This window comes from Macrotis lagotis, chromosome 1 (genome assembly GCF_037893015.1).
Source record: "Macrotis lagotis isolate mMagLag1 chromosome 1, bilby.v1.9.chrom.fasta, whole genome shotgun sequence".
NCBI lineage: Eukaryota > Metazoa > Chordata > Mammalia > Peramelemorphia > Peramelidae > Macrotis > Macrotis lagotis.
In genome coordinates, this window is record NC_133658.1 from 40031817 (window position 1) to 40043529 (window position 11713).

General features: G+C 46.5%; 1 protein-coding gene across 1 annotated transcript; it reads right to left on the bottom strand.

The window, feature by feature from the left end:
- Nucleotides 1-1530: 1530 nt before the first annotated feature.
- On the bottom strand, nt 1531-11455 carry MRPS24 (mitochondrial ribosomal protein S24). The gene is made up of 4 exons (XM_074198395.1): nt 11391-11455; nt 11230-11301; nt 10971-11082; nt 1531-10517 (listed from the first exon to the last, which is right to left on the bottom strand). Exons 1-4 carry the CDS (start codon nt 11427-11429, stop codon nt 10234-10236), a joined length of 507 nt encoding a protein of 168 aa, XP_074054496.1. The 5' UTR covers nt 11430-11455; the 3' UTR covers nt 1531-10233.
- Between the last annotated feature and the right edge of the window lie 258 nt (nt 11456-11713).

Sequence of the window (11713 nt, forward strand, 5' to 3'; positions counted from 1 at the left end):
CCATCCTGGTCCTGGCCTCATCTCTTCCTTTCTGGATTACAATAATGATGTCCTTCCTATCTGGTCTCTAGCCTACTTGTTCTATTATCTCTCTTAGCACCAATGTCGAAATAACCTTTCTAATCTACAGGTTTGATCATGTCTTTCTGTTGCTCAAAAATGTTCAGTGAGGACATAACTTGGACAGGGATGCCCAAACTTACTTTTTTTGTTCTTGTTTTTTTAGGTTTTTGCAAGGCAATGGGGTTAAGTGGCTTGCCCAAGGCCACACAGCTAGGTCATTATTAAGTGTCTGAGGCCGAATTTGAACTCAGGGACTCCTGACTCCAAGGCCAGTGCTCCACTGCGCCACCTAGCCACCCCCAAACTTACTTTTAAAAGTTTTTATTGAAAGAATAGATAATATATTTTGATTTGCTAATTTAGTGAGTGCTCTGCAATAGTTCTGCTTCTTTTTTTTTTAAAGGTTTTTTTGTAAGGCAAATGGGGTTAAGTGGCTTGCCCAAGGCCACACGGCTAGGTCATTATTAAGTGTCTGAGACCGGATTTGAAACCAGGTACTCCTGACTCCAAGGCCGGTGCTTTATCCACTACGCCACCTAGCCACCCCTAATAGTTCTGCTTCTTTACTAAAATATCTAATAAACCTATAGGGCACCGCATAAAATCACCCAGTAGACCGCATTTTGGACAACCCTGGCCTACAGGGTGAAGTATAAAGGCTCCTAAATAGACAATTTTTCTCATGCATAATCATTTGTGCACATTTTTCTCCTCTTCAGAGGCCAGAATTCAGATCTCATCTCCTCCATGAATGAAGTAGTGGGAGAGCGATGGATTGTTTCACTAAGTAAACAACATAGTGAAAATTTCCAGGAATGTTAGAGTCAAATTCTAGAGTTCACATGTAAAACAAAGAATAATGTAAGCAGAAGAAGAACTTAACAGAAGAACTAAAGAAACAAGATCTAAATATCATGGATAACCACTGTGGTGTGACTACTGATCTGGTTGCACAGAATGAAGTCAAATGAACCTTAGGAAGCTTTGCTAACTGTGAGGCTAGTGTAGGTAATGGAATTCTGGCTGAGCTATTTAAAAATCTAAAAGATGATGCTGTGAAAGAGCTGTGTTCAATATTCCAGGAAATTTGGAAAACTCAACAGTGGCCACTGAACTGAAAAAGATCATTTTTACCTCCCAATTCAAAAGATGGGCAATGCCATGGAATGTGAAAATTACTGAACAATTGTGCTCATTTTTTCATGCCATCAAGATTATGCTTAAGATTCTACAAGTTAATGCCAGCCTTTGAAGTCAGGAGCTCACTTTGGACCTCAGTTCAAATCTCAGCTGAGAAACATAATAATCACCTAGCTGTGTGACTTTGGGCAAGTCATTTAACCCCATTGCCTACAATTATAATAAAGTTTGTTAAAAAAAAAAAAAAGAGGGGCGGCTAGGTGGCGCAGTGGATAGAGCACTGGCCTTGGAGTTCAAATCCAGCCTCAGACACTTAATAGTTACCTAGCCGTATGGCCTTGGGCAAGCCATTTAACCCCATTGCCTTGCAAAATCTAAAAAAAAAAAGATTCTATAAGTTAGGCTTCAGCAATTACCAGAAGAGCAGTCTATATTTTTAAAAATTTTATACTTAAATATAAAAGGAGAAAAGAAAAAAATTGCCATGTACTCAGCAAACCATATAATTTAATATAAAACAATAAGCTTCCATTTTAAGAAAACCTATATAATGAATACAACACATTGTTTACAAAGCAGTCCCTTCTTTGCTTCCTTGTTGATTTTCTTGTTTTCTGCTGTACATTTTTTAAACTTTATTTTCTTCTCCCTCTCACCCCCACCCTAAAAAGAACTACAATTAAACATGGTATGTATTTATATACATGTGTAATATATTATTATATACATAATTATCTATAAATGCACCTATATATACACATAAACACCCATACATATATATGTAAGACTATACTATGCTTTTTTTTTCTTGGTACTATGCTTATTTCTACCTGATATCTGTTTCTCTGAAGGTGGTTAGCATCTTCCTTCATAGGTTCAAATCTTTCCATGTTTTTCTACATCAACCAACTCATCATTTCCTACACAATAATATTCCAACCCAATCACATCTTATCTAAGAAACTGTCTATAAAAGTTTCATCCCAGTTTTCTGTATTCCTTCTATTCTTGACTATATAAGTTTTATTTATAGAAGAAAATTTTAATTTACAATGATCAATATTATCCCTTTAACAGTTCACCAATGCCTTTTTTATACTATAGTTTAAGCCAGGAGGACATTGTATATTTTAACAGCAACATTGTGGGATGAATTAATTATGATGCTAATAGTTCCTTTCAGCAGGTCAAAGATCAAAGACAATCCTGAGAAACCTGTTATGGAAAATGACATTCACATCCAGAAAAAAACAAAAAAACAAAACACAAAAAACTATGGATTCTGAATAAAGAACAAAGCATCCTATGTCCACTTTTAAAAATTTCTCCTATGCTTTTTTCTTTTTTCATGGTTTTCCCCCTCCCTTAGTTCTAATTCCTCTTTCACAATATGATTAATATGGAAATATGTTAAACACACAATTGTACATATACAACTTAGATTGTCATCATGGTAGGAACGAAGGGAGAGTTAGTAGCAAAATGTAGAACTCAACCTTGAAAATGAATCAATGTTGAAAACTACCTTTGGATGTAATCGAAAAAAAATTAAAGTTTTAAGAAATGATATAAGGGGCGGCTAGGTGGCATAGTGGATAAAGCACTGGCCTTGGAGTCAGGAGTACCTGGGTTCAAATCCGGTCTCAGACACTTAATAATTGCCTGTGTGGCCTTGGGCAAGCCACTTAACCCCGTTTGCCTTACCAAAAAAAAAAAAAAAAGAAATGATATAGTTTAAGGTCTGATACTGTTGAATCTACTAAAGTTCTTTTGGGAGAGCAAAAGATCAGAAACTTTCAATAAAACTGGAAAAAAAAAGATGAAAAGGAAGTAGATTCAGCAAGTTGGTATTTGAAGAGGCAAAGAAACTAGAGACCAAATTGCCATCATTCACTGGACTATGAAGAAAGCAAGGGAGATCTAGAAAAACATTTATTTCTGCTTCATTGATTATACCAAAGCCTTTGCCTGTGTGACTCCCAACAAAATGTGGCAAGTCCTTAAAGGGATGGGAGTACCAGATCATCTTAGTTATCTCCTGAGGAATCTGTTTGTGGTCCAAGAAGCAGCCATTAGAATCAAGCATGGAAAAACCAATTGATTTAGGATTAGAAAAGGAATATGACAAGGCTGTATGTTGCCACCTTATTTATTTAACTTTTATGTAGATTACTTCATGCAAAGTGCCAGGTTGGATGAATCAAAAGTTGGAATTAAAGTTGCCAAGAAGAATACCAACACTCTGAGACAGGCAGATGATACCACTCTGATGGCAGAAAGTGAAGAGGAATTAAGAAACCTCTTGGTAAGAGTGAAAGAGGAGTGTGTAAAAGCTGCTTCAAGCGTAACATCAAAAAAAACTCTTAAGATCTTGGCAGTTGTTCCCATTACTTTCTGGCAAATAGAGAGAGAAGAAATGAAAGCCATGTCTGATTTTATATCCTTAGCTCAAAGATCACTGCAGACAGTGACTGCAGTCATGAAATTAAAAGGCACTTGCTCCTTGGAAAGAAAGTTTTAGTTAATATAGACTGCACAGAAGAGATAACACCTTGCTGACAAGGTCAGTCAAAGCCATGGTTTTTTTCCAGTAGAGTTGTGAGAGTGGGACCATAAGGAAAGATGAATGTGGCAGAATCAACACTTGAACTGTGGTGCTGGAGGACTTTTGAGAGTCTCTTGGACAGCAAGGAGATTAAATCTTAAATGTCAACACTTAAATTAATTGAGACTATTCATTCAAGGTAAAATTTCAATTTTTCAACCACATGAGGACTTACTGGAAAAAAAGTTAAGACTTATTCGGGAAAGCCTAAATGTTGGTAAAGACTGAAGGCAAAAGGAAAGGGGATAGTAAAGGATGAGATGGATGGATAGTGACATGGTAACAACAAATGTGAACTTAGAATTTGGAAGATGGTGGAGGATAGACGGGCCTGGTGTGTTATAGTCCAGGTCATGAAAAGTCTAAGACTAAATGGCTGAACAACAACTCTGTGATAACCACTGTGTTATATCCTAGAAATATGCCAAAGGATATTCACAGGGCAGAGATTACCAATTTCACAAACCAAACCAGGTGTGTCTGGGGGAAAGTGGCCCATTGGAAGAAAAAGGGTTAAGAAGGGTGGTTGTGAAATCAGCATTTTTATTTTAGAAGCAAGAGGGGACTGGGATAAAGAGAGGAGGGCAAATCTACTGCCTCCTTTCCATGACACCCAAGGACTAGTGTTTCAGGTCCTCTCTCCATCACTTCTTTCTTGTGTGACTTTGGGTAAGTCAATCTCTGGCCTCAGTTTCCCCATCCAAAAAGGACTCAGAAACCTCCAAGGACCCTTCCAGTTCAAATCAATGATTCTGATACCAGAGATTTTTGAATCACTTTTCTTTTATCTCCCAGGTTAGAGTAGAATCCCAATGAGGTGAAGACTACAGATTTGTTCCTTGTATCAGCTTCACCCTATGAAGGAACACACAAAGCCATGCTTGGCCAAGACATCTTGGAAAATCTGATCCTGTTTGTGCTTGTATCTAAATGGAAGACAGAGTGTGGGTAGATTCAGGGAAAACAGTCAGAAAGACTTGAGTGAAAATCTTAACCTCAGACACTCACTAGCTGTGTGACCTTGAGCAAGACACTTAACTTAAACTGGGGATAGTAACAGCACTTTGTTATTGTGAGGACCAAATGAGGTAATAATTGTACAGTGCCTAGCTCATAGCAGGCACAATATTATCATCATCATTATTATCACTGAGGGAAAAACACTGAAAATGACCAACCAGGTTGCTGGTGTCTATAGTCATCCGCAGAGTTGACTTTCCAGCTCTGTGTATGTGTGTGTATTTGTGTGTGTGTGTGTGTGTGTGTGTGTGTGAGAGAGAGAGACAGACGGACAGACAGACGAACAGACAAAGACAGACAGAGAGGGAGGAAGAGAGAAAAGGAGAGTCACAGAGAGAGGAAGTAGTGGGGTAGGAAGAAATTGAGAAAGACAAAGAGGAAGAGAAAGAGGGAGGGGGAGAGCAAAGGAAGAGAGAGAGAGGATTAAAGGAGAATAGAGCTCATAAACTGAGGAACTTCCAGAGAAACCTTGAGATGAGTCTCCTGGCAGACTTCCCACAAGGACCTCACTCTTAAAGAAAAAAACAAGCACATGTAATTCTTTGACTATAGGAGGGGGGGTAAATGAGGAGTAGAGGGGGGAAAATGGGAAGCAAGTTTTGGGACTGATCACTGGAAAAAAGAAAACAAAAAAACAAACAAAAAAAAACAGTAGGAAGGGAGGGCCCTGTCCTGGAGCCAAGCTGCCCACGGGCCTGTCCAGTCTGTGACTCACTGGAAGGAAAAGGAGGGCCCTGTCTCTTGGGGGCAGCCGTCTTCCCCACAGGGTAAGAGGCAGGGGCTAAGGAAGGAAATGAGGCAATCAGGAGAGTTTGGCAATTGAAAGGCAAACCTATAAATCTGGGATTAGGTTTGTCTTTTTAAAAAATCTTAGGACTTAAAATGGCCTAGTCCAACTCTTTTACTTTTACAAATGAGTAAACTGAGGTCACCGAAAAACTTCCTTGGTTGCAGAGCTGGCATTGACTCCTGATACAGTGCTTCCCACCACTACAGCCTATGTCCACATCTTCTAAAATAGTTGATGTTAAGCTCAGCATGTGTAAAAGTACCAAAATAGCTGAGAGATTAGATACCAATGTCAAAGAAGGATGCATTTTAACTCAGGTCCTCCTGCCTTCAGGGTCAGGGTTTTACCCACTGTCCCATCTAGCTGCTCAGAGGTAGGGGAAAGCATAGGCAAAGGCACTGAGGTGGGAATGTACAAAGGACAACAAGATGCCTAGCTAGGAAGGAATGTAGAATATGTGGAAGGGAGTGGAAGGAGAACAAGGAAACAAGGTGGAGGAAAGCAGGGTGAAGCCAGATTGTGGAGAGTTTTGAAAATTAGGGAATTTGGACTGTGTTGTCATTTAGTTGTATTCTACTTCTCTGTGACCCCATTTGGGGGTTTTCTTGGCAGAGATGCTGAAGTGGTTTGCCATTTCCTTCACCAGAAACTGAGGCAAAGAGGGTGAAGTGACTTGCCCAGGGTTACCCATAAGTGTCTGAGCTTGGATTTGAACTCAGAAAGATGAGTCTCTGCTTCCAGATTTGGTGCTCTGGTCACTCTAGCACCACCCAACTGCTCCCAATATGGAGTTGGAAGAGTTGTAGTGAGTTATGGGAGTCATAAGGGCCAGTTCTGGCATTAGTAAGATAAATCTGGCTGCTAAAGGTAGGTGAGGGGCAGTAAATGAAGCCTGGAAGATATAAGTTGAATAGACTGAATTTTTTAAAAGCATTGGTTATCATGTCTCCTATATGTTAAAGCAAATCAGGCCCTGACCCTTGAAAGCTTTCATTTTGTTATGGTTGTTTGCCCTTCTTCTGATACTATGACATGCAAAGAGAAGACAGCATGTCAGGGGAGTGATGAGTCCAGAGGTCTCCTTTGATCAGAAAAGTGACAGAAATCATGAGTGAAGTCACAGACTATTTGATCAACAATAACGGAGGTAGAGTTGGCTGGATTTGGTAAATGGTATGGGAGGTTAGGGGAAAAGGAAAAGTAAGAAAGGATGCTAAAGATTCAAACTTGGAAGGCTAGGTGAATGGGAATATTCCTGACAGAGATAATCAATCAGAAGGAGTAGATCTGGAAAGAAAGGAAATAGGCTACGTTTTAGACATGTTGAATATGAGCTGCACTTGGGATGTTCATATAGACATGTCTCCTTGGAACTAAAGAGTCCTTATAGACTTATCCTTATATGCATTTTAAGTGCAATATTGGTCTGGAGCTTATGACAGAGTTCAGGGCTGGAGATTTAGGAATCATCTGTATAGAGCTGGTAGTTTAAAGCCATGGAAGTGATTATGATAGTAAGGGGAGAAAATAGAGAAAGACGAAAAGCAAAGCTAGACTCTTGGGAAATAACAAATAAAGGATCAGAAAAGCCTGGCCAGGGAGACAGAAATAATGGTCAAGAGATAAAAAGAGAACAAAAGAGTTCAGAGGCCAAGGATGGGAAGTCTCCAGAAGAAAATGGCCAACAATATTGAAGGTTGCAGTAGAATCCAAGAGGATAAAATCTGGAGGATGGGGAGGGAGAAAGGAGTGAAGATCATTATGATGTGTCCATGAGGAAATCTTTGGGGTTCTCTGAGAACAGTTTTTACTAGAGATGAAAAAGAAATCAAAATGGGTTAGGGAGAATGGACAGTGACGAAGTAGGAACCACTGGATATAGTCTCCGCCTTCTCCCTCCAATTTTAATAGGTTCCTTCTAACTCTAGGATTCTAGGACTAGAAAAACAAATTCTGGAGGAAAAAGTAGGAACAAGAACATCATCCTGCAGCAAGAGGAGAGGAAAACACTTTTTTTTATTTCATTCTAGCCAATCCAAAAGAGGGTAAATACAGCAGGGTGCCAGGGTTGAGCATCTGCCAAAACAGAAATGACACCACCATAGGAAAAACTCAAAACAGCTCTTTAGAACCTCCTGGTTCTTTCTGTTTCCATAGAGTTGCTGCTACCAGCCAGTGGGCACCATGCCTGTCCCTTAGTGGGTGGAGGCAACATGGTATAAGAGCTGAATTTGGGTGTTACAAGCTATCTGGAATTAGAATCCAATTCTGAATTTATGTGATTGTGCAGAAGTCACTTAACCCCTCCCTTGGGACTCAGTTTCCTTATCTCTAAAATAAGGAAACTGAATTAGATTCAATTTAACCAGCATTTTTTTAGGTGATCGGTAAAATGCTAAGCATTGAAGATAGAGACAAAAAGGACTTAGTTCCTTCAAAAAGTTTACAAAATGCTAAAGTGGTAAATATACATAGATCAGTAAAATCAGATTCATTTTGGGAGATGATGGGAGGGGGAGGCAGGTAGTATTGAATGACTAGAGAATCAGAAAAGACCTTTTGTAGAAGGAAGCCCAGCCTTGCAGTAAACTAGTTTCCAAGAGCCCGAGGAGGGAAGGACATTCTAAATATGGGGGACTAACAGGTAAACAGAGAGATCCAGTATCATCCATGGGGAAGAGGGAATGGGGCAATGCGTTAGGAAGGCCAAGTATGAGAGGAATAATGTAAAATCAGCTTGTAAAAATGGCTTTAAACAGCAAAGAGAGGGATTCATACTGAATCTTAAAAGCAACAAGGAATTGCTTGCACTCAGTTGAGTTTTAAGGTCCCTTCCGTTTCTAAGTCTTGATTTTGTGACTCACGACAGACAGCTAGTACCTATGCACCTGGTGCCCTTTTCATGTGTGTAGTCATTGGAATGGTACCCTAGTTTAGGCTGCCCCCTGCAGGGAAGCATCAGGAATACTGGGGCCCTAAAATGAAGAGGCCCCATAGAAAATATCATCTTTCTCCCACTTTGAGCAAAGATGATGCTTTGCCTTCAATTTCGCCATGTAAGTAAGGCCTTAGGACTTTCTTTTGGCAACAAATAAGGCCTTGGCCATTCCATCTTAGGCCAGAGACAATAAAGTCTTGCCAACTTGGTCAGTTCATTGGTGTATAAAGGCCACTGTGGGAAGACCAGGGCAGGGAATAGGGCTAATTTGATAAAATAACTAGAGGCAATCTCAGAGGGAAGATGGACTGGTTCCTTCATCAGGGGGATTAGCGACTATTATTTCATTAATTAAGTGGCTATCATCTCCTTGGACAACCCTTCTTGCTTGGAATAATACATCTTGGGACAGTCAGATAGCACAGTGGCCCTGGAGTCAGGATAACCTGAGTTCAAATCTGGTCTCAGACACTTAATAATGACCTAGCTGTGTGGCCTTGGGCAAGCCACTTAACCCCACTGCCTTGCAAAAATCAAAGAATAAAACATCTTTCTTTTGAAGGGATCCATGTACGACCCATGAGAGGCAGCAAGATGCAGGGGACAGTGATGATCTCAACTTGAGTTCAAAACCTGTTTCTGATACCCTGGGCAGGTTGATTAGCCTTTATATCCCTTGGCCTTTTCTATGCTGGGAATCTTCTACTCTGAGTTAACCCAAATCCTTGCTAAAAAGACAAAAAAAAAATCATGCAAAATAGGAAACACTATTATTCTCCTTTCCACAAAGGACCAATTGACTCTCCCAAGAGTCTCATTACAAAATTAGAGCTGCATGGGCCTCTCATTTTATAGATGGAGAAATAGACCTAGAAAAGAAAAACATTTTTTGCCTAAGGATATACAGGAAGAGGACCTGGATTCAAATTCAGCCCCACTCCAAACTGAGCGCTCCTTCCCCCCAAGACCGCACTCACTCCCCCACTAGAGGAAATGGGGACACTCTGGGTCCTGCGGTGCGGGGGCTGATTACAGAAGGGCTGCCCCCTTCCCTGCTGACTATCGCTGCCGTCCTGCTAGGAAGCGAGTGGCATCTCCCCGCGCTTCCCACCAACTGAGGAATCCTCTCACTCTGGGCAGGTCCAGGGAGAAGGCTCCTGTTCGGTGGGGGGGCCCGGCCTTGCCTTCACGCAGCCCAGCGGGACACGCAAGGAGAGACGGGGAGACACAGGAGGGAGGAAGGCTCAGGGTACTGCGGGTCGGAGGCAGGACAGAGGGACAAGGCTAACGTTCCATTTGTGACGTCAGTTTCTTCACGACAAGCCGAGGCTGGCACGGACACCAGTCTCGGAGGCTGGCATGGTCACCAGTCTCGGAGGCTGGCACGGACACCAGTCTGGGCTGGCCGGATGATGCCGCCCGTGACCCGGAGGCTTCGGGGGATGACGCTCAGCCGTCCTTCTTTGGAGTGTTTGGTTACGGGGGACGCAGGGCTCATCCCCGATCCTGGGCTCTCCGGCGGGCCCCGGGCCCCCGCGTCTGCTCGCGTCACAGGGCCGGGTCCTCCTCGGAGACCAGAGCGCAGGGGGGGCTCAAAGCTTTATTGACGAACGTGCCTGTAACAGGACATGGGCCACGGGCCCCCCGGCCTCGACCCTGACCCCCGCGGGCGGCCGGCTAGAGGCGCTTGTACACGGGCCTGGCCGCCAGCGTCTGCAGGCAGAGGCGCACGGGGCACTTGTAGAGCGCGGCCAGCAGCGCCTCGCTGTAGCCCAGCAGGAAGTAGAGCTTGGCGGGCGGCAGGCGCCGCAGCAGCAGGGCGCACACCAGCAGCTCGTTGTGGCGGCGCTTCAGCACGGCCTCGTCCGCCAGGCAGCCCGGGAACGTGCCGCGCAGGAACTTGCGGATGAACACGTCCTCCACCGTGCGCTCCGCCGCGCCGTCCTCGCCGTGCAGGTTGCCTGCGGGGGAGGAGCCTCAGCACGCCCCGCCCCCGGCCCAACCCGGGCCCGCCCCCGGCCAGCACGCCCCGCCCCCGGCCCAACCCGGGCCCGGCCCCGGCCAGCACACCCCGCCCCCGGCCCAACCCGGCCCAGGCTCCGCCCCTGGCCCAACCCGGCCCCGCCCAGCACGCCCCGCCCCCGGCCCAACCCGGGCCCGGCCCCGCCCAGCACGCCCCGCCCCCGGCCCAACCCGGCCCAGGCTCCGCCCCTGGCCCAACCCGGCCCCGCCCAGCACGCCCCGCCCCCGGCCCAACCCGGGCCCGCCCCCGCCCAGCACGCCCCTCCCCCGGCACAGCCCCTCCCAGGCTCCGCCCCCGGCCCAACCCGGCCCCGCCCCCGCCCAACACGCCCCGCCCCCGTCCCAGCACGCCCCGCCCCAGGCCCGCCCCCGCCCGCCCCGCCCCCACTCACCCGTGTGCAGCGACAGCCAGCCCTTGCGGTGCGCGATGTAGTGCGGGGGGTGCGCCTGCTCGTACGTCACCGGCTTGTCCCCCTTCCCCACTCGGACCCGCGCCGCGCGGTTCTGGGGAGGGGCCGAGGCTCAGGCTTGGAGCTCCGCGCCCCGCCCCTCCCCCTCCCGGGCCCCCGCCCCTCCTCCTCCCGGGCCCCCGCCCCTCCCCCTCCCGGGCCCCGCCCCTCCCCCTCCCGGGGCCCCGCCGCCTCGCCTCACCTTGCAGCAAGCCGCGGTGGCGTGGAGCCCGCGGCAGGCGGCCAGCAGCTCCGGGGCCCCGGCGACGGCCACCTGGCGGGGGAGAGGAGAGGAGAAGCGTGAGGCAGGGCCGCAGAGGCCGCGCGCGGCCCCGCGCCCGGGCTCGCCCCGCCCGCACTCACCCGCAGGCCGCAGCGCCCGCCGAACAAGGGCGCCGCCATCTTGGGACGAGCCGGGGGGGCGGGGCGGGAGGCGAGAAGGGCGCCTGGGCCGTACCAACCGGATGGGGGGAGTAGGCTGTGCGCGAAGGCGCCGTGGCGCGGGCCGGGCAGGGAGCCGCCGCCGTTTCAAGAAGGAAGAAGCCCCGGGGGGGAAGGGGTAGCTTGCCGGGCGCAACGGCTAGAGCAGCCGAAGGCTCGTCCACTTGCAGGCGAGCGGCTCGTCCCCCCCATCTGAGGGAGCGAGAGGTACGGTCTGGAGTCAGCGCGGGGCCAAGCGCGGGCGA